Source organism: Nycticebus coucang, chromosome 21 (genome assembly GCF_027406575.1).
Source record: "Nycticebus coucang isolate mNycCou1 chromosome 21, mNycCou1.pri, whole genome shotgun sequence".
In the NCBI taxonomy this organism is placed as follows: domain Eukaryota; kingdom Metazoa; phylum Chordata; class Mammalia; order Primates; family Lorisidae; genus Nycticebus; species Nycticebus coucang.
Window position 1 is genome coordinate 37,633,660 of NC_069800.1, and position 22,840 is coordinate 37,656,499.

The window sequence follows — 22,840 nt, forward strand, 5'->3', positions numbered from 1 at the left end:
GGCACTGTGTGAAATAGCATCAGCCCACCCACAAGCCTATTGACAACTCACTACTGACCATAAGGTTCATACCGTCATCCTCTATTCACAGATGAGGGAAAAGTCAGTTGCCCCAGATCACCCACCTAGTAAGTGGTGGAGCTGGTGTGAAGGCCAGGCAACCGCCCCCAGAGCCTTGCTCCTGAACTCTCTAATATTTTTGCTTAGACTAAGGATGGATGAAAGAGAGCTGATAACAGCACAGGGGGAGGGGACACCAGAACATGGGAAGGTGGTCAATGGCAGAATGTCCCTGGGGGTCTAGACAAGGTAGTCTCCATAGACCTATCTAGCTAGAGAGCTCTATACTTTCAGTAGATAAAAACTCAGACTGAAATTTTATTTCAGGTAGCCCTATTTTCCCACTAGGTAATGTGTTCACATGGTTCACAAATCAAAACTATATTAAAAGATAAGTAGAGGTGCCACCAGAATCCCACTGTGTCCTTCAAGTGTTGCTTTTTAGGCAAATAAAAGCAAAGAAGACATGTTCTTCCCCTTTCTCCATGTCCAAAATGTGGTACTTTGTGTACCTGCTTTGATTTTGTTTCAAGATTACAGTATAGCATAGCCTGGAAGCCTTTCCCTATCGGCCATGGAGATCTGCCTTCCTCATTCCTCATTCCTTTAAACAGATATGTGGTGTCCCAGGGGGTCCCTTTAACCAGCCCTCCTCCCCATGATAGCCACAGAGGAGAAAATTCCCCATATTTGACTATTATCAACAATGAATAATCTTGTATAGAAATTGTTTTGTCCAGGGCAAGTAATTTGGCTTTGGGACAATCTCGAAGATGAGAAATGGCACCCTGGAGTCATTTTCCCATTATGAAGGAAGATGCTAATCTTTTCATACTTTCAAGGCCTACTTGTCCTTTTTTCTCTGAACTGTTTGTATCCTTGGCCCACTTCTTTGAGTCTTTTCATTCTTGATTTTATGTTGCAAATATTTCCCCCAGGTTGTCATTTTTCTTTTGACCTTGCTGTTGTTATTTTTTTTACAGAAGTTTTGTTTGTTCGCTTGTTTGCCTTTGTACATTGTAACGTTGATGTAGTTGAATGTATCAGACTTTTCTTCTGTGGCCTCTGAGTTCTTGAGTCATGGGTAGGAAAGCTTTTTCCACTGGAAGGATAATTTATAAAGGAATTTATTTCTTTTCTGCTAATAGAAAGCCAGTTTGTTCGTGGGGAGGGGAATGATAAAACCCTGGGCCCAAAAGCACAGTCTCTTGCTAGACAGAGGATGTGAAGTTACTCACCTGGTGTCTTTCTCCATCAGCCCAGCAGCAGACTGATCTAGGGAAGCAGTGGCCTCTGGCCCAGGGCCGATACAACCAGAATGGCCTTCCTGATACACCTGCTGGTCTGTGTCTTCGGAACGGGTTCCTGGGTAGCCGTCAATGGACTCTGGGTAGAGCTGCCCCTGCTGGTGACAGAGCTGCCCGAAGGCTGGTACCTGCCCTCCTACCTCACAGTGGTCATCCAGCTGGCCAACATCGGCCCCCTCCTGGTCACTCTGTTCCATCATTTCCAGCCTGGCTGCCTTTCTGAGGTGCCCGTCATCTTCGCCGTGCTGGGTGTGGGCACCATCGCCTGTGTCCTCTTCGCCTTCCTCTGGAATGTGACCTCCTGGCTCCTGGGTGGCCCCCATAGCATCGCCTTCATAGTCCTCACCTTCTTCCTGGCCCTGGTGGACTGTACCTCTTCGGTCACCTTCCTGCCCTTCATGAACCGGCTGCCCCCCCAGTACCTCAACACCTTCTTTGTGGGTGAAGGGCTCAGCGGCCTCCTGCCTGCCCTGGTGGCTCTTGCCCAGGGCTCAGGTCTTACCACCTGTGTCAATGTCACTGAGATGTCAGACGTGCCAACCCCTGTGACCACCAGGGAGACCAACGTCACACAGGTACCCAGTGTCACCCTGAGTCATTGCAGCACTCTGCTCCATCACAAGTAGAGGGGAGGGAGAATTGGCTTTCCTCTACCCTTCAGCTGGTCTACAAATCACATTGATATAAGGCAGATTAACAGCAGAAAAAAATTTTATTACATTAATATGTTTGCAAGAGAGCACCACAAGGCGTGAGACTCAAGAAAAGACCAGATGATTGAAGCTTGTGAGGTCAGACGATCAAGTTCACAATCTCATCCTATAAAAAAATGCTACATACCTCATTGCTGAATGTCACTACAGTCAGCTTCAAAGTACTCCCCATGGAAAGCTATGTACTGACACCAGCACCTAGTCCACTCTTCAAAGTACGTTTTCTAGAATGAGTTCACAAATTTGTCAGACCTCATACAATGACAGCTCTGATGGCCATTCCAGAAAAAGAGTTCCAAAATTGCTTTGAAGGCTGAACTAGGCACTAGCATCAGTGCATAGCTTCCCACGGGAAGTACTTGGAAGGTGACCACAGTGATATTCAGCAATGAGGTATGTAGCGCTTTTTCTTTTTCTTTCTTTCCTTCCTTCCTTTTTTCTTTTTCTTTCTTTCTTTCTTTTTTTTTGAGATAGAGTCTCACTTTGTCACTCTCTGGTGAGTACTGGGGCATCATAGCTCACAGCAACCTCAAACTCCTGGGCTTAAGTGATTCTCTTGCCTCAGCCTCCCTCGAAGCTGGGACTACAGGCGCCCCTCCCAACACCTGGCTATTTTTAGAGATGGGGTCTTACTCTGGCTCAGGTTGGTCTCGAACTCCTGAGCTCAGGCAATCCACCCACCTCAGCCTCTCAGAGTGCTAGGATTACAGGGGTTAGCCACCATGCCCAGCCCATGTATAGCTTTTTCTTTTTTTTTTGTAGAGACAGAGTGTCACTGTACCGCCCTCGGGTAGAGTGCCGTGGCGTCACACTGCTCACAGCAACCTCTAACTCTTGGGCTTACGCGATTCTCTTCCCTCAGCCTCCCGAGCAGCTGGGACTACAGGCACCCGCCACAACGCCCGGCTATTTTTTTGTTGCAGTTTGGCCGGGGCTGGGTTTGAACCTGCCACCCTCAGCATATGGGGTGCCGGTGCCCTACTCACTGAGCCACAGGCGCCGCCCCATGTATAGCTTTTTCAAGGACAAGTTTGCAAACTTAAATGTCTGACTTCATATATACATAGCATCCTGAGCTACAGAAAGGCTTAGGGGCTTGAGAGTTTGGGGGAGGATGGTAGAGACAAATTATGGGAGTGTGAGGAGAGAAAATGTATGGTTAAAGATCACCTTGGTATGCAAGGTGATAAAGGTTGTCACCATTCCCTTTCTGAAACAAATACCTTTGCTAATAAAAATTTCCTCTAGGTGTAAATTTCCTTTACAAAAGGGCAACTTTTCAGAGCTTCTCCTGAGTTTGCAATTTCTTAAAATAACCAGCTGGAAATAATCAATTGCACGAGAGATCTAATTTGGGAGTGGTATATTCTGGTCTCCTACAGTCGTGTTTTGGGGTGGACGGTATGTCCTGAGCCACAACACAAGCCAGATCACATGGCATGTATGCATGTTCCTCGGCACCAGGGAGCTGCTGGAATGCGCCCGTGGGTCCCCATCTATCCAGACCAATTGAATAAAATTCCCAGAAGATAGGGCTTGAACACAGTCCTGGGGTCAGATTTTATTTTGGAGTATGTAGTTTTAGGCCGTAGAAATGGAGTCCCTAACCCCTGGTCGGGCACCAGGATGGTGGCCTGTTAGGAACCAGGCTACACAGCAGGAGGTGAGTGGTAGTTCCAAGCAAAGCTTCATCTGTATTTCTGCATCACCACCTGAGGTCCACCTCCTGTCCGATAAGCAGGGGCATTACCTTCTCACAGGTACGTGAACCCTTCTGCAAACTGCACATGTGAAGGGCTCCTTATAGGAATCTAATGCCCCTTCCCTCCAGTCTGTGGAAAAATTGTCTTCCATGAAACCAGTCCCTGATGCCAAAAATACTGGGGACCACTGCTGAAGGACATGGCTAACCTGGTCCCAGCAGCATCTACATCCAGTGGGCACAGTGGGGCTGTGAACAGTGTCACATCCATTCATGTGTTGCTGCCAATTGAGTGATGAAAAATGTTGATTTCAGAGCTTCTTGGATTCCAGAATTGTAAGTAAGAGATTGTGAACATAAATTTATTCAAATCCCCCAGGTTGGCCAGCACGGTGGCTCACGCCTCTAATTCTGACACTCTGGGAAGTTGAGGCTTGTGGATTGTTTGAGCTCAGAAGTTTGAGGCCAGACTGAGCAAGAGTGAGACTCTGTCTCTATTAAAAATAGAAAAACTAGCCAGGTGTGGTGGCAGATGCTTATAGTCTCAGTTACTCGGGAGACTAAGGCAAGAGGATCACTTGAGCCCAGGAATTTGAGATTACTGTGGGCTTTGCCAACACAGCACTCTAGCCTGGGGCAACAGAGTGAGACTCTGTCTCAAAAACAAAACAAAATCCCACCCACCCACCCCCCATCCCGGTGGTGGGAACACACAGGGAGGGTTGAGAACCATAGACTTCAAACATGGCTTCAATGCCTTATGTTAAAGGACCAAGCTCTTCATCAATGCATATTGGAATATTTACCTATTTCTGGTATCACCCAAACCATGCAGAACAGCAGCAGTTACTAAACAGTAGCTCCAGGCCATATTGGCTTGCAAGTATTTTTTTTAAGTGTTTGAATTAGTTGACATTTTACAATTTTGAAATTTCTCTTATATAAAAATAAAGAGATCTGGCCATACCAGGCCACATTGCCACAGGTCATCCTTGGGTGGGCCTGGGAAGTAGGCCTGCCCTTTAAGGGGGAGGTTCTCCCCTTAGAAGGAGAGGTTCTACCCTTGACAGACAGGTTCTTCCTTTAGCAGGAGGTTCTACGTTAGGGGAGAGGCTTCCCCACTTGCAATCTCCAGCCAGCCCCTCTAAATGTATCTGTGGTTGTCACCTCTGTAGGGTAGCAAAGAGGTAAAGGTATAGTACCAGTGTTGACACACTTTGCACTCCTGTAAAGGAATTCTTGAGGCTGTGTCATTTATAAAGAAAAGAGGCTGGGTGTGGTGGCTCACACCTATAATCCTAACACTCTGGGAAGCCAAGAAGGGTGGATTGTCTGAGCAAGAGACACTAGCCTGAGCAAGAGACCCCATCTCTACTAAAAGTAGAAAAACTATCCAGGAGTGGTGGCAGACACCTGTAGTCCCCCCTACTTGGGAGGCTAAGACAAGAGAGTTGCTCAAACCCAGGAGTTTGAGATTGCTATGAGCTATGGCGCCATGGTGCTCTACCTAGGGTGACAGAGTGAGACTCTATTTCAAAAAAAAAAAAAGAAATATGAGGACAATTAATGACAATTAAGGTTGGGGGGGGCGGAGAGGAAAAGCAGAAAGAGGGAGGGAGGGAGGTGGGTGGGGCCTTGGTGTGTGTCACACTTTATGGGGGCAAGACATGATTGCAAGAGGGACTTTACCTAACAATTGCAATCAGTGTAACCTGGCTTATTGCACCCTCAATGAATCCCCAACAATTAAAAAAAAAAAAAGAAAAGAAAATGCCAGGAAGGCTATGTTGAAAAAGAAAAAAAGAAAGAAAGAAAAGAAAAGAAAAAGAAAGAAAGAAAAAAAAGAGAGGTTTATTTGGCTCATGGTTCCTCAATTGTACATGAAGCATGGTGGTGGCATCTGCTTCTGGTGAGGGCCTTGGTATGCTTCCAGCCCAGATGAAGGGCCAAGGGAAAGCAGGGGTGTCACAGGGTGGGACGGGGTGGGAGTGGGCCATGGTCTTATAAGTACCAGCTCTGTCTTATTCTGTCACCCTGCAGAGTGCTGTGGCATGGTAGCTCACAGCAACTTCAAACTCTTTGGATGAGTAATCCTCTTGCCTCAGCCTCCCAAGGAGCTGGGACTACAGGCATCCACCACAATGCCCAGCTAATTTTTCGATTTTTAGTAGAGACAGGGTCTTGATCTTGCTCAGGTAACTCCTGAGCTCAAGTAATCCACCCCCTTGGCCTTCCAGAGTGCTAAGATTACAGGCATGAGCCACTTCAGTGAACTGATAAAACAAGGACTCACTCATTACCTTGGGGAGGGTACCAAGCCATTCATAAGAGATTTGACCCCATGCCCCAAATACCTCCCACCAGACCCCATCTCCCACCCTGGGGATCAAATTTCAACGCGAAATTTAAAGAGGACAGACATCCAAACCATACTAGACAGCACCAGGTGGACTGACTTTGCCACATTGTCCTCACTGGCCGCACATAAGTGACAATCCATTCTGACAGCTTGCTTCCCCCCAGCCCAGAGCACAGAGATGTCAGGAGGCACACAGGGCTGATACGTGCAAAGTGCCCCTTGGGCAATCAGTGCAAGCAATTATTATTGCTACTTCATTTATTTATCAATTACTGATAATACATAATATGCATTACACATTATCATTGTCATTATTGCCGCTGTTCCCGGCATCCTGACCCCCCTCAGGGATCTAACTGCTGTGTCACCTTTCTGCAGGGAGTTCTCAGCACCTTGTCAGCCCTCCCCAGGACTGCAGCCACCATGGTGCAGCTAGAAAGCCGCTACCTCCCAGCGCACTTCTCGCCCCTGGTCTTCTTCCTTGTACTGTCCTGCATGATGGTCAGCTGCCTCGTCGCGTTCTTTCTGCTCCAGCACCAACGCAAGCACTGGGACACCTCTGTAGAGGACCTTCTCAACTCCCAGGTCACCCTCCATTCCATCCGGCCACGGGAAGAAAAGGACCTAGGCCCTCCAGACAGCAGCCAGGGCCAGGAGCACAGAGAGGAGAAGCCGGCCCCGCAGCATCCGGCTCGCCTGGCCTTCATCTACATACTGGTGGCCTTTGTGAACACACTCACCAACGGTGTGCTGCCCTCAGTGCAGACCTATTCCTGCCTGTCCTATGGACCTGTCGCCTACCACCTGGTTGCCACACTCAGCTCCATGGCCAACCCTCTTGCCTCCTTCCTCTCCATGTTCCTGCCTAACAGGTCTGCCCGCATCTGGCCTTGGGGAAGTCTGGTTGGGGAACACTTCATTCCAGAATCCAGAATTCCAAACCCTGCCTTCAGGGTTGTGCATGTAGGTGGTTAAGAAGATGGTTTCTGGAGCTTGGCTTCCCGTGTCCAAACCCAGCTCTGCCACTTACACCAGCTGTGTGATATTGAACAGGTCACTTCTCCTCTCTGTGCTTTAGGAATATTTATCTGGAAAATGGGAGTGATAAGTGTTGCCCATGACTGCTCTCTGGCCATTAGGAGGAACAGGTGGCTACTGAGGTTCCCATTTACAAGTAGAAACCCGAGGCTTGGAGAAAGGGCTTGACCTGGTCCAATTCCAATTTCAGCCCTCCCTACAGTTCACAGGTGGTTCCCTAAGAGCCACTGTACTTCTAGAAGAATGCCTGGGCTAGTTGATAAAATGCAGACTGAGCCAGCCAGGATTGGGAACAGAGATTTCAATTTTTAGTAAGCAACCCATGCGGTTCTGACCCCGGCAGGAGAAGCACTACCTTAGCATTGAGACATTTTGGGTCTCACAGCTTCCTGCTTACCCATGGCCTGCCTACCCTGCTGGCCTCCCAGACCTGCTCACAGCACCCACCCAGCCCAGCAAGGAGCAGAGTAAGGAAAGGGGAGCTAGACAGAAAATGGCAGTTGACAGGAGGCTGGATTTTCTTCCTTGTGGCTAAAAACCATGGTGAGGACTGAGGAACTGGGGGAAGTAGGACCAGAGGACCAGACCTGCAGAGTATGAGCAACCCAAAATGTTAGAAGTACAGAATCTCATGAGAGTCATGGACCCCAAGACTCTTGGAGCAGAGTCCTTAGTGGCAGAGACAGACCCCCTCCATTCCTACTGAGGGCACAGGCCAGTGCTGGTGTTCTGTAGACTAGACATGGGACCCCAGGGACAAGGATCTCAAAGGACAGCGTCCTCAGTTCTCAGACTAAGGGTACATATGCATGGAAGGCCAGTTTCAGAGTTGCCTGGGCCCCACAGATCGTTCAACTTATGTTGCAGACTGGCATAGCTGAGGCTAGAGGGGGCAGGGGTCACCTGAAGTCACACAGCACATCTTGTCCTCTCGGCCTGGCTTCCTGGTGGAGGTTAGGTGCATCCTCGGGGGAAATACCAGTAGATGAAATACCAGGTGGGGCCCACAGCAGGAGCTAGGCTCTGTACACTCGCTTCCGTGGGCCACCACAGCCCTGCAAGACTCCCATTTTGAAGACTCAGGGATCAGTCTCACAGCTGAAATAATAGAAATAGAGTTGAACCAGGACCCTCTGGTGCCGGAGTCCATTCTGCGTCTCTTGCTGGGATACTAGGCCCTGCCATTAATGCTTGGGGTGACTTAGGCCATCCCTATCCCTCAGAAGTTTCACTGACCCACTTGAGCCAGATTGCCCAGAAGTTCCATGTGAGGCCAACCCAACCCTATAGATGGCTACCATTCCCCATGGCTCCTAGGGGTGGGGCGGGAGGTCAGGTTTCTCACCTCCTCCACTCACCTCCTGCCACCGACTCTACTCTAGGTCTCTGCCATTCCTGGGAGTCCTCACAGTGCTTGGGACCAGCTTTGGAGCCTACAACATGGCCATGGCTGTGATGAGCCCCTGCCCCCTCCTGCAGGGCCACTGGGGGGGGATGGTAATCATCGTAAGTATTCGGCCTTAGGGCTGCTCCCCTTCCCACTTCCCTCACCTGTTATGGGGAGACCCCAGGTACAGCCCTTTCTATTGACTGGGGTCTTTGTGGTCACTCTCTCAGAAAGCCCCAGGTGCGAGGGGGCGCTCCTCATTTGGGAGGCGCAGGGAGTTGAGGTGGCTGGGTCAGCCACACTCTTCCCACGACGTCTCAGATACCCTTGACTTGATCACAGAGGCCAGAAAAGCCACTGGCTTGGCCTCTGTAGTCCCTGGGGGTGGGAGTCAACTCATGGGCCCCCACAACCCCTTAGGTCACCCACCCTAAGAGGCACTCAGCCGGCCACTCTGCATCTCTTCCCGCCCGGCCCTGCAGGTGACGTCGTGGGTGCTGTTCACCGGGTTTCTCACCTACGTCAAGGTGATGCTGGGCGTGATCCTGCGCGACCACAGCCGCAGCGCCCTCCTGTGGTGCGGGGCGGCGGTGCAGCTGGGCTCCCTGCTAGGGGCGGTGCTCATGTTTCCGCTGGTCAACGTGCTGCGGCTCTTCCAGGCGGCTGACTTATGCAACCTGCACTGCCCCGCCTAGGCGGCCACCCGCCATGACTAAGTCCTGGAAACTGAGACCCACGGAGGCAGAGCCTGAGTACTTGAACCAGTACTCGAACCTCCATTCGCGACTGTGGGGAATGTCACAGCCTTCCCGTAGGACCTGAAAATGCAAGGCATCGCCCTTCCCCCAACTCTGTATCACCGTGCCTGTGACTGCGCTGCATCAGATCTTTCCTTCGACTCTTGAGAGAAAACTAATTTGCAGCATCCAGTGGAGGCGGACAAAGGATGTTAGGAGGGAAACAACTGGGAGAGTCAGCTGTCCCTTGCAAGCTCTGTAGCCTTGGGGAGGTCACTTGACTTCCCTGTGCCTGTTTCCTCACCCATAAAATGGGGATTATTATTATAATATATATATTTGAGACAGAGTCTCACTCTGTTGCCCGGGCTAGAATGTCATGGTGTCACAGCTCATAGCAACCTCATACTCTTAGGCTGGCGCAATCCTCTTGTCTCAGCCTCCCCAGTAGCTGAGACTACGGGCGTGCACCACCATGCCTGGCTAATTTTTCTATTTTTAGTAGAGGCAGGGTCTCTCTCATGCTCAGGGTGGTCTCAAACTCTTACTCCTCGGCCTCTCAGAGTGCTAGGATTACAGCCCTCCTGGGCATTTCCTGATCTGACGCCCCACAATAATAGCAAGAGTGGCTATCAACACAACCTAGAAGTAGCCAGAGGGGTTGAGAGAGGGGCCCCTGTCCTCTCTTCCTTTCCCCTTATCCTCACGCGAAGACCTCTTGCAAGACAGATGGCTAGCCTGGTAGAATCCTGGGCATCCTGGCTTTTTTTTTTTTTTTTTTTTCTGTAAAGACAGAGTCTCACTTTATTGCCCTCAGTAGGTGCCATGGCGTCCCACAGCTCACAGCAACCTCCAACTCCTGGGCTTAAGCGATTCTCTTGCCTCAGTCTCCCGAGTAGCTGGAACTACAGGCACCCGCCACAATGCCCTGCTATTTTTTTGTTGCAGTTTGGCCGGGGCTGGGTTCAAATCCACCACCCTCGGTACATGGGGCCGGCGCCCTGTCCTCTGAGCCACAGGCACTGCCGGCTTCCTGGCTTTCTACTTCCCAGTATGGAGGGAACTTCTATCCCACACACGCCTTTGTGTCATCCTTCCTGGCTCATGAAGTCCTACCATTGGAGGGCATTAGTCCCAACCTCTGAAAGTGAACCCCCTCTGGGCTAATTGCTTTTCTTTTTTTTTTTTTGTAAGAGACAGAGTCTCACTTTATAGCCCTTGGTAGAGTGCTGTGGCGTCACACAGCTCACAGAAACTTCTAGCTCTTGGGCTTAGGTGATTCTCTTGCCTCAGCCGCCTGAGTAGCTGGGACTATAGGTGCCCATCACACGCCCAGCCATTTTTTTGTTGTTGCATTTTGGCTGGGGCTGGGTTTGAACCTGCCACCCTTGGTATATGGGGCCGGCACCCTACTCACTGAGCCACAGGCGCTGCCCTGCTTTTCTTCTTCTTCTTTTTTTTTTTTTAAATAAAGTCATTTCCTGCTTTTGCACAGATTAGCCATCCAAGAAGTCCAATGTGAACTCAGAAAATGTATCAACATAATCAGTTTTCACATGGTTCTAAGGCCAAGGCTGAGCTCAGAAATGAATAAAATCAAGTGCTAAGAAAATGTTGGATCCTGGAACTTCTTAGAGGTTTTGTTTGCATGCCACCACCACAATACTCCTCTTCTCCCTTTAATTTATTTTGAATAGATAATGGAGTCCAATGGGCCAGGCGTGGTGGCTCACACCTGTATATTCCTAGCACTCTGGGAGGCCGAGGAGGATGAATTGCTTGAGCTCACAGGTTTGAGACCAGCCTGAGCCTCTAAAAAATATAGCCGGGCATTGTGGCAGGTGCTGATAGTCCCAGCTAGTTGGGAGGCTGAGGCAAGAGAATTGCTTGAGCCCAAGAGTTTGAGGTTGCTGTGACCTATGATGCCACAGCACTCTACTGAGGGTGACAAAGTGAGACTGTCTCAAAAAAAAAAAAGGAGTCCTACATCTCAAAACTGAGAAAATATAAAATGGTGTACAAAGAAGAGCTTTCATCCCTCATCCCTCTCCTCTCCTTCATCTGCAATCTTTCTTTCTTTTTTTAGATAGAGTTTCACTTTTTCACCCCCAGTAGAGTGCTGTAGCATCATAGCTCATAGCAACCTCCAACTCTTGGGCTCAAGCAATCCTCTTGGCTCAGTTTTTCTATTTTTGGTAGAGATGGGGGGTCTCACTTTTTGTCCAGGCTGTTCTTGAATTTCTGAGCTCAAGCAATTTATCCACCTTGGCCTCCCAGAGTGCTAGGACTATAGGCATCAGCCACGCCACCATGCCCGGTCTGCAGTTTCTCTTAAAACATGCATACTGGCTGGATGCCCATAGCTCAGTGGTTAGAGTGTTGGCCCTTCACACCAGGAGTGGCGGGTTCAAACCCACCCTAGGTCTGCTTAACAAACAAAAAAAGAAACACATACATACGCTTTGCTACATGCATTTTTATTGGATCCTTGTTTACCCTTCCAGAGGTTATGCAAATGTGAGCAAATACAAATATAGAGTCTATTTCTCAGATAAAAGTAGTAAATTATTGTGCATCTTGCATTTTTTATTCAACAGTAAGAATGGAGAACCTTCTCATTCTTTGTCCTGGCTGCATACCATTCCACTGTGTGGAGGTGCCAAGCGTATCTAACCAACCTTCAGGAGGAAGACATTTGAAAGTGCTGAGGACAAAATTAAAACCTGTTAATCCAAGGTGGCGCCTGTGGCTCAGTCAGTAAGGCGCCGGCCCCATATACCGAGGGTGACAGGTTCAAACCCAGCCCCGGCCAAACTGCAACCAAAAAAAAAAAAAATAGCTGGGTGTTGTGGCAGGCGCCTATAGTCCCAGCTACTCGGGAAGCTGAGGCAAGAGAATCGCTTAAGCCCAGGAGTTGGAGGTTGCCGTGAGCTGTGTGAGGCCATGGCACTCTACCGAGGGCCATAAAGTGGGACTCTGTCTCTACAAAAAAAAAAAAAAACCTGTTAATCCAGAAAACCTTTCCACAAAAGTTAGAAGAGAAAGAAGACAGTTTTGTTTTGTTTTGAGATAGTCTCCTTTTGTCACCCTCAGTACAGTGCCGTGGCATACCAGCTCACAGCAACCTCAAACTCTTAGGCTCTAGCGATTTTCTTGCCTCAGCCTCCCAAGTAGCTAGGACTACAGGCGCCCGCCACAGTGCCCGGCTATTTTTTGGTTGTAGTTGTCATTGTTGTTTGGCAGGCCCGGGCTGGATTCAAACCTGCCACTCCCGTGTATGTGGCTGTCGCCCTGAGCTACAGGCTCCTAGCCAGAAAGAAAACACTTTTATTACTGAATAAGCATTGAGGCAGACTGCAGTATGGATCACAGATTCATGAAAGGTGCATAGGTGGAAGGAAATGTCTCCCTTTTACATAGGCAGACGGGTACAACTTACTGCACGCGTGTTCTCAAACAATGACTAGTCCTCAAGAGGGATGATTAAACAGCACCATTTGTCACATAATTCATCCTGAATTTACCTGGCAATGGGAGTGGCCATCTGTTACTTAATTTTTCTATATCCAAAGGAAACATAAACCCGTATCTTTATGATAGGTGATGGTTTTACAACTTGGAGCCATGCCCAAAGTTAGACTCCTCCTCTCCCTCAGAGTCTGGTGATAAGGGTGCTACCTGCCTTGAAATTTAACTTTCAGGGCGGTGCCTGTGGCTCAGTTGGTAGGGCGCCGGCCCCATATACCAAGGGTGGCGGGTTCAAACCCGGCCCTGGCTGAACTGCAACCAAAAAATAGCCGGGCGTTGTGGCGGGCGCCTGTAGTCCCAGCTACTCAGGAGGCTGAGGCAAAAGAATCGCCTAAGCCCAGGAGTTGGAGGTTGCTGTGAGCTGTGTGAGGCCACGGCACTCTACAGAGGGCCATAGGATGAGACTCTGTCTCTACAAAAACAAATTTAAAAAAAAAAAAAAAAGCAATTTAACTTTCAAAGAGTTGGCTCAAGGTCCTTAGGAAAATATTCCTGGGGCCAGCCTCAGTGGCTCACACATGCAATCCTAGCACTCTGGAAGGCCGGGGCGGGCAAAAATGACTTAACAGATTGAAGTCAGGTTGCACACTTTAAAATAAGGAGATTATTTTGGATCACCTGAGTGAGTCCAATCTAATCACACGAGCTCTTTAAAGCAAGAGATTCAGCAAAGGAGGTGAGAAGAAAGAAGCAGGAGATTCCAAAGGTGAGAAGGATTTGACAGTTTTGCCTGCCGTTGCTGGCTCTGACATGGAAGAGGAGCCGGTGCAGGAGGACAGAGAGAGCTGGGAGCCTGAAGGAGCTAAGGGCAGCCCCAGCAGACAGCAGCAAGGAAGCAGGAACCTCATCCTGCAAACCTGAGAGAGCTTAGAGCAGATCCTGCCCCAGAGCCTCCAGTAAGGAGCACAGTGCTGCCAACAAACACCCTGACATTAGTCTCATGAGACCCGGCTCTGACGTCTAACCTGGGAAACCATAAATTTACATTGTTTTAAAGTTGCTGATCCACTCACAAGGCTGAAGTGGGAGGATCACTTGAGCCCAGGAATTTGAAGCCAGCCTTGGGTAATGACACCACATCTCTTAAAAAACCTGCTGTGGCCAGTTGCAGAGGCTCATGCCTGTAATCCTAGCACTCTGGGTAGCCAAGGCAGGTGGATTGCTTGGGCTCAGGAGTTCAAGACCAGCCTGAGCAAAAGCAAGACCCCATCTCTAAATAGTCAGGCGTTGTGGTGGATGCCTATAGTCCCATCTACTCAGGAGGCTGACACAGAATTGCTTGAGCTCAAACGTTTGAGGTTGCTGTGAGCTATGATGGCACACAGCACTCTATTGGGGGCAAGAAAGTGAGATTCTGTCTCAAAAATTATAGTAATAAATAAAAAATAAAAATAAATTAAAAAGGCTGCTATGTGGCCATTCCTGGCAGCAGCAATAGTAAATTGATACAATGGTGCTTCCTCCCTTGTTCTACCGCCCCATAAGCCTATAAAATGTGTTCACGGGCCTCAGGTATCCAACATTACATTTCAGATGTGGAAACAGAGGTCCAGGTCAGGGAATGATCTAGCTAGGGTCACCCAGAAAATGGGATCCAAAGTCAGGATACAAAGCCCACTTTAGTTGGCCAAATCCAGCATTCTTTCTAATGGCGTAAGCACTGAGGTGCAACATTTCAGATTTGTCCTGGAGGAAGGTAGCCTCAGGATCTTGGAAACATCAAATCAGACCAGGACTGCTTTGAGGACAGATCCACGATGTCATCTGAAGAGAACTGAGTATCACCTTCCTTGTGGCTGTCAGCACTGGAATGGCCAAGCATCTGCCCTGCCCATCCCCACTTAGGCCCACCAAGCGACCCTCTGCTTTAAAGAGCTTTCCCACCGCCACCCTTCCTTGCTGGCCACATGCCAGGGCATGAGGTCATTCCTGCTGTCATCTGCTGAGGGCTTTCCCATACCCAAGGCTCTTTCTGAGTCTTTAATTATTTAATTCTCAGAGAAGCCCGATGAACTACTTTCTATTATTATCAGCCCTATTCTGCAAATAACAAAACTGATACACAGAGATGTTAAGTATTTTGCCAGCCAGTGAGTGTCAGAACCAAGACTTGGACCCAGACCGCCTAGGCTTTGCATCACTAGATCTTGCTGTGTCAGAGACGTGAGCCTCAAAGCATGTGAATTGGTCAAGAAAGACCTCAATTCAAAGCAAGCACTAGTGTCAGGTAGGGAAACTGAGTCATGAGAAAATAAAACTTCTCCCTGGATCATCGCCATCTGGCTTGACCTTGGAAAACTGAAATCCATTCCTGTGACCCCCTCATACATCACTCCCACCACACACACACATGCACGTATGCACAATCTCCTTTGGAAGTGAGTAAGAGGGAAGAGACAGGCTGTGATTTACACACACACAGACTGATAATTTAAGAATGACTAGCAGAGGTCATGCACTCTGTCTTGTGGTTCTGGTTTTATAATGGATGACCTTTCCTGATTTTCTTCATGATGTTACAGGAGTAAAATCTAGGGAGCTGTGTTTGGCAAATAGTAGTAGTGCTGACTATGCCTTTCATTTGTAAATTGCTGGCTGGGCAGCACGCTGCTGGGCGTGCCTTAAAAAGGAAGGACTGTTCTACTATAACTTGTTATTTGACCCAGGCTGGAACAAAGGCACAAAGTTTTCCCTTTAATGAGGAAAGATAGTATCACTGAGAGAATGAGGGTGAGCACCAGATAGTACTGTTAGTTGCAATAAAGTCCATTCTCTTGTTTCTTTCCATACTCACAGTAACCCTGACTTTTCTCTGGGCACCATGCAGCACAGGTAATGTTCTCTGCTGGGAAATCACTACATTTCGCAGGCCTCCCTGTGGCTAGGACTGGCCATGTGACCACATTAGACAAATGGGATGTGATCAAGAATAATGTATATAAATTCTAGGATGTATAAGTAGAAGGAAGGAGCAGGCCCTTCACTTCTCATTTCCCCCTCCTGCTGGTAAGACTACAAATGTAATGGCTGGCTCTAGAGTAGCTGTTTTGGATCATGAGGAGGAAGCCACAGGTTCAGAACAATATATATGCTTACATACACTTACAGTTACACAGAACATGGACTAGAAAGATATATACTAAAGAGCCTAGTTAGTTCTGGGAGAGGAGAGGGACTTCAGGTAGTTTTTTTTCTTCTTGACACTTGGTTATACTCTGAATTATTTTTAAGCACATGTTATTTGAAAATTCTTCAAAAATTTCAAAAGCTAAGAAAAGGACAGTTCTATAAATAGATCCTATTGTTAACTCACCTACATTTGCTTCAGACGGGCCTTCAGAAGTCACCTATACACATGCTTGGACTTAGGTTTTTTGGAATACTTGGCTGTGTTTTCTGCAGGTTATGGAACTTTTTTTTCAGATGTTCTTTTTACTGAACGAATATCTTGGAGATGGTCCCATGTCCTATGTATAGGGTGACCTCATTTCTTGTAACCAGCACAAAGCACTCGCTGGCTGGCCATGCTGGGGTGTACTGAACAGGCCCTGTTGACGGACATGTGCACTGTTGTGATGTTAAGCTATTAAAAACAATACAGTGATGAATGTCCTCAAATCTGTCTCTGTCCACTCCCATGAGGCTTTGGAGTCTGACAAACGTAGGCTGTTTCTAATCTGGCTACCCTGCTTATTTGCTACATAACCTTCAAGCAATTTGCCGTTTATCTCTGAGGCTCTGTCTCTTCACCTGTAAAACAGGGGAAATAACAAAGCTTTATCTATAAAATAACTGTGAAAACAATAACAACTAAACTTTATCATATGTTTACAGAATGCCAGGCATTTTTATAAGTGCTTCCCATGAATCAACTAATCTAATCCTCACAACAGGATGACATAAGATAATGCTCATACAGCTGCCCTTAAAGTTTTCTAGAATCTTTCAGCTCTCAGACAGCCAGCATGAAGTCCTCTGGCTAAGTTTTCGTTTGGAACCCTTCCATTGACTTCTTAAAATAGGTGAATATATGGACCTTGTAAAAGGCACACATTCTATTGGATAAGTTAATAGTCACTCATTCCTTCCATCCTTATCCATGTCCCTTTGCAACATAACTATGCTATTCCTCCCCTCCGAGACCAGGTCTATTCCCTATCAACCTGAATCTGAGTGAGCCATGTGACTTGCTTTGACCAACAGCATGTGGCAGAAATTATGTCATGTGTTTTTCAGAGCCTGGGCCTTAAGAGGCCTTGCAGCTTCAGTCTTGGACCTCGGACCCTGGACCCTTGGGCCCTTGAATCTCTATGTATAGGAGGATATATTTTTTTTTGTAGAGACAGAGTCTCACTTTATCACCCTCGGTAGAGTGCCATGGCATCACACAGCTCACAGCAACCTCCAACTCCTGGGCTTAAGTGATTCTCCTGCCTCAGCCTCCCGAGTAGCTGGGACTACAGGCGCCCGCCACAACGCCCAGCTATTTTTTTTTTGGTTTGCAGTTCAGCCGGGGCCGGGTATGTGACCTAATGAAGGGAGAGTGACCACAACAAGGAGAACACAGACATCTGGGCTGATTATCAGTACCAACTGCCAGATGTGTGTCCCAGCCCAACTGACGTTCCTCTTAAATTTTTTGGAAGAGTTTGAGAAGGACTGGTGTTCTTTAAGTGTTTGGTAGAATTTACCAATGCCCTGTGTAAGGCATTACTTTGTTGGGTGGGTTTGGATTACTGATTCAATCTCTACTGGTTATATAGGTCTATTTAAATTTTCTACTTTGGCCGGGTGCCAAAGCTCATGCCTGTAATCCTAGCACACTGGGAGGCCAAGGTGGGTGGATTGCCTGAGCTCAGGAGTTCAAAACCAGCCTGAGCAAGAGTGAGACACCGTCTTTACTAAAAATAGAAAAACTAACCAGGCATTATGGTGAGCACATGTAGTCCCAGCTACTAGGAAGGCTGAGGCAAGAGGATCACTTGAGTCCAAGAGTTGGAGGTTGCTGTGAGCTATGAAGCCACAGCACTGTACCCAGGGCACCTGAATGAAACTCCGCCTCATTAATTAATTAATTGGTTTTCTATTTCTTCATGATTCAGTTTTGTTATATTGTGTGTGTCAAGGAACTTGTCCACGTCACTTAGGCTATTTATTTTTCTGGCATACAATGTAGTTAAAGTATCTTCCTATAATTCTTTTTATTTCTTTAAGGTCAGTAGTAATGTCCTCACTTTTGTTTCTGATTTTAGTGATTTGAATCTTCTCTTTTTTTTCTTAGTCAGTCTGGCTTAACGATTTGCCAACTTTGTTGATCAAATTTTTGTTCCATTGATTTTTCTCTATTTTTTTCTATATTCCCTTTCATTTATCCTGCTCTAATCCCTATTATTTTCTTCCCTCTGTTAGCTTTGGGTTTACTTGTTCTTTTTTCTCTAGTTATTTATGGGTAAAGGGTCAGATTATTGATTTGAGAGCTTTGTCCTTTTTTATTTATTTATTTATTTGAGACAGAGTCTCACTTTGTCACCCTCAGAGGGTAATGAGTGCCGTGATGTCACAGCTCACAACAGTAGCTGGGACTAGAGGCGCCCGCCACAATGCACAGCTATTTTTTGTTGCAGTTCTTATTGTTGGTTAGCTGGCCCAGGCTGGGTTCGAACCCACCAACTTTGGTGTTTGTGGCTGGCGCTGTAACCACTGTGCTACAGCCGAAGTAGACACCTTTGTCCTTTTTTAGTGCAGTTGTTCACAGCCACAAATTTCCCTCTGAGCTGGTCTAACTTCATCACATGAGTTTTGGTGTTCTGTGTTTTCATTTTTATTCTCTCAGAGTATTTTCCAATTTCCCTTGTGATTTGTTTTTCTTTAACCGGTTTGTTAAGAATATGTTTAATATCCTCATATTTATGAATTTTCCTGGTTTTCTTCTATTGATTTTTCATTTCATTCCATTGTGATTGGGGAAGATGCTTTGTATTATTTCAGTCTGTTAAAGACTTCAGTACCCCACTTTCAGTAATGGACAGAATATCTAAGAGAGGATCAGCAAAGCAACAGAAGACTTGAATAACTGTATAAGCCAAGACGACTTAAAAGTCATGTATACAGGCTGGGCGTGGTGGCTCACACCTGTAATCATAGCACTCTGGGAGGCCAGGGCAGGTGAACTGCCTGAGCTCACCTGTTTGAGACCAACCTGAGCAAGAGCTAGACACCATCTCTAAAAATAGCCGGGCATTGTGGTGGGAACCTGTAGTCCCAGCTACGTGGGAGGCTCAGGCAAGAGACTCACTTGAGCCCAAGAGTTTAAAGTTGCTGTGAGCTATGATGCCAAGGCACTCACTTCACCAAGGGCAACAAAGTGAGACTTTGTCTCAAAAAAGAAAAAAAGTCGCATATAGACCACTTCACCAAATTTATTCACATTTCTTTAGTCTTTTAAAATTTACTGAATTTTTTTGTGTCCTAACATATAGTCTATCATAGAAAATTTTCCATTTACTCTTGAGAAGAATGTATATTCTGCTACTGTTCAATGGAGTGTTCTATAAGCTCAGGGCTCTTTCTCGTACAATCTGAAAGGGGGTAAGGAAGAACTCCAACATTCTCCCAAGGACCCTCTACCTCAGCTCCTGGCTCCCTACTCAGAAGGAAGGCGCCGTTCCTCGAGGGTCCCCCTGCACAACTAGAACTGGGTCTCTGACCTAAGAGAATGTTTGGAATGGAGGTGAAAGGAAGGTGTGGATTCTAACCCCAGCTTCACAGATGGCTCTGTGTGACCTCCCTGAGCCTAAGCCTCAGTCTGTATAAAATATATGTAATGACGCCTCTCTAAGCATGTGTATAGGTGAGCCTTCTGCACACCACAGGCACACAGCACATACTCCCTACCTTCTGCCCTACCATATGCAGGCTAGGTGGGCGCTGGGTGTAATGTATCTTTGGGACAGCAGGTGGTGCTGTAGCACAAGACTCTGGAAAAGGTGGGGGTAAAGCAAGGGGTGTGCCTGCAGGGTTGATCAGCTGGAGTTCTGCAGGCCCAGAGCAGGGCATTCTGAGCAGAGGTAAGAAGTCAAGGCCACATGAATACTACCCTGTGCCCCACTTACACAAACACATCCAAAGGTTCACATATGTACATGCAAGTACCAATCTTGCACCAGAAGGAGGCCTGTCAGGTATGATCCTCCTGGTTTCTCACAATTGCCCTGTGGATAGGACCATCATGTGACAATATAATCCCATTTTACAGATGAGGGAACGGGGCCAAGAGAGGCAAAGTACCTGCACTAGGTCACACAGCAAGTCCCTGGCAGAGTCAGGATTTCATCCATGCCTACAACAATAGTAACAGCAAATCCCTATACAAATCCTGCATGTGCTAACACTGTCCTGAGCACTTCTGCACCAATTAACTCGTTCAATCCCCATGAAAGCCTATGAGATGGGGAGTAGTAATACTTCTAGTCTCATGTTACAGAGGAGAACATGGAGGCAATGGGAGGTTAAGCAACTTGCCCAAGATCACACAGCCAGAGTGTAAGAACTAAGATTTTAACTGCAGTTTGTTCTAACCCACTCCACTTTCCTGGCTGCCAGAAGCAGGAATACAGGTGTGTATAAACACACGCCATCTCATACTCAGATGTCACTTAGTGCCAACCTACAGAGGACGTGATCCCCTTGGGGCTATGCTGTGAACAAGGGCACAGACACACCCCTCTTTCAGCCCTGACACCATTCTCTTGTCGGGCCACCCTAGAAGCCATTCCCTGGTGGTGACTTACCCTGCTAAAGACTCCTGTTTCTGCAGGACAGCTTCACCCCTGCAGCTTCCCAGAGGCCACAGAATCACCTCTTCCATGGAAGTTTCACCTATTCAGTGGGGGGCAGGACAGGCTGGAGAAGTGGTGGGAGTGAAGCATTGACCACAGAGGAGGCTGTGGCAACGGCCCAGGTGAGCAAAGATGGGGGTGGCTTTGGATGCAAGTGGTAGCTTTGGTAAGTGAGGAGGAGTATTTGGATTCTGGATATGTTTTTTGTTTATTTGTTTGTTTGTTTTTGAGACAGAGCCTCAAGCTGTCACCCTGGATAGAGTGCTGTGGCATCACAGCTCACAGCAACCTCATACTCTTGGGGTCAGCCTCCTGAGTAACTGGGACTACAGGCACCTACCACAACACCCAGCTAGTTTTTTTTTTTTTTTTTTTCAGTTTTTGGCTGGGGCTGGGTATGAACCTGCCATCTTCGACATATGGGGCCAGCACCCTACTCCTTTGAGCCACAGGCGCTGCCCCCCAGCTAGTTTTTTTAGAGATGGGGTCTCACTCTTGCTCAGGCTGGTCTCAAACTCATGAGCTCAAGCAATCCACCTACCTGGACCTCCCAGTGTCCTAGGATTACAGCTCCAAATCTTTTTGACCCTGTAAAACTGAAATTCTATGTCCATTAAATGCTCACTTTCCAATCCTCCCTCCCCTCAGCCTCTGGTACCATCTACTTTTTGTCTCTATGAATTCGATTACTTCTAGCTGCCTCATATAAGTGGAATCATACAATATTTGTCCATTTGTTGCTGACTTATTTCACTTAGCATAATGTCCTCAAAGTTCATCCATATTGTGGCATAGATCAAAATTTCCTTCCTTTGAAAGGATGAATAGTAGTCTGTTGTTATGCGTTGCTACGTTTGGTTTGGCCATTCCTCCATCAATGGACACACACACCCAGAGGCTCACATAGGTGCACAACCAAGTACCAACCATCTACTTTTTGGCTATTATGAATAATGATGCTATGAACATGGGCATTCAAATCTCTGCTTTTAATTCTTTTGAGTATATTCCCAGCAGTAGAATCGCTGGATTATATGGTTGTACTAGGTTGAATTTGTTAAGGAACCATCACACTGTTTTCCACAGCAGCTGCACCATTTGACATCCCTACTGTCAATGTACAGGGTTCCAATTTCTCTATATCCTCACCAATGCTTGTCATTTTCTGTTCTTTGGATAATGGTCATCCTAGCAGGTGTGAAATGGCATCTCCTTGCTTGTGGTTTTGATTTGCATTTCCCTAATTATTAGGGATGTTGAGCATCTTTTCATGTGCTTATTGGCCATTTGTGCATCTTTTTTAGAGAAATGTATATTCAAGTCCTTTGCACATTTTTCCATTGAGTCATTTGTCTTCTTCTTTTTTCTTTTTTTTTTTTAGACAGGGTCTCACTTTGTCACCCTTGGTAGAGTGTTGTGCCATTATAGCTCACAGCAACCTCAAACTCTTGGACTCAAGTGATTCTCTTGCCTCAGCCTCCCACATAGCCGGGACTACAGGCGCCCCCACCCCCCATAACACCTGGCTATTTATTTATTTATTTTTTTGCAGTTTTTGGCCGGGGCTGGGTTTGAACCCACCACCTCCTGCGTATGGGACTGGTGCCCTACTCCTTGAGCCACAGGCACCACCCAAGCCTGGCTATTTTTTTTTTTTAGAGATGAGGTCTCACTCTGGCTCAGGCTGGTCTCAAACCTGTGAGCTCAGGCAATCCACCCACCTTGGCCTCCCAGAGAGCTGGGATTACAGGCGTGAGCCTCCATACCTGGCCCAGAGTCGTTTGTCCTCTTGTTTCCTTTTCCTTGCACTTAAACATGTCTTGTAATCCTAACGGTCTGGGACAAATCACTTATTTTGGCTCTGCCCTGTCTCTCTCACCCTCAGAGCATCCCAGGCCCCACCCCAGCTGGTGCAGATGCCATTGACACCAAAACCCCAAGACTACTGTCCCATGGGGCTTCCTCTCCAGTGGGACAATGAGATGCAAACATGATGTGAGATGGTGACAGAGCAGGTTTTATATCAGGGGACTTCAGCAGGCAGCCTCAAGCCCCATTGGGCACTTGTGCCTGGCATTGTAAGCCCTTCACAGCATGTTTGGAAAGCCTAGAGTTTCCCACCCTGAACAAGACGGGGACCCTGTCTTGACTAGAAATAGAAAAATTAGCCA

General features: G+C 47.4%; 1 protein-coding gene across 1 annotated transcript; it reads left to right on the forward strand.

Annotated features, from left to right (window-relative positions):
- The first annotated feature begins 1,321 nt into the window (after positions 1-1,321).
- On the forward strand, positions 1,322-10,161 carry SLC52A3 (solute carrier family 52 member 3). Its single transcript, XM_053573474.1, has 4 exons — positions 1,322-1,942; positions 6,520-7,013; positions 8,562-8,685; positions 9,049-10,161. Exons 1-4 carry the CDS (start codon positions 1,379-1,381, stop codon positions 9,259-9,261), a joined length of 1,395 nt encoding a protein of 464 aa, XP_053429449.1. The 5' UTR covers positions 1,322-1,378; the 3' UTR covers positions 9,262-10,161.
- Positions 10,162-22,840: the final 12,679 nt, after the last annotated feature.

Bases quoted from the DNA above. Each gene is read 5' to 3' on its own strand.
- SLC52A3 (XM_053573474.1), top strand. From the start codon at position 1,379: ATGGCCTTCCTGATACACCTGCTGGTCTGTGTCTTCGGAACGGGTTCC. The intron at 7,014-8,561 runs GTCTGCCCGCAT...ACTCTACTCTAG, and splicing joins TCCATGTTCCTGCCTAACAG to GTCTCTGCCATTCCTGGGAG. The intron at 8,686-9,048 runs GTAAGTATTCGG...CCGGCCCTGCAG, and splicing joins GGGGGGGGATGGTAATCATC to GTGACGTCGTGGGTGCTGTT.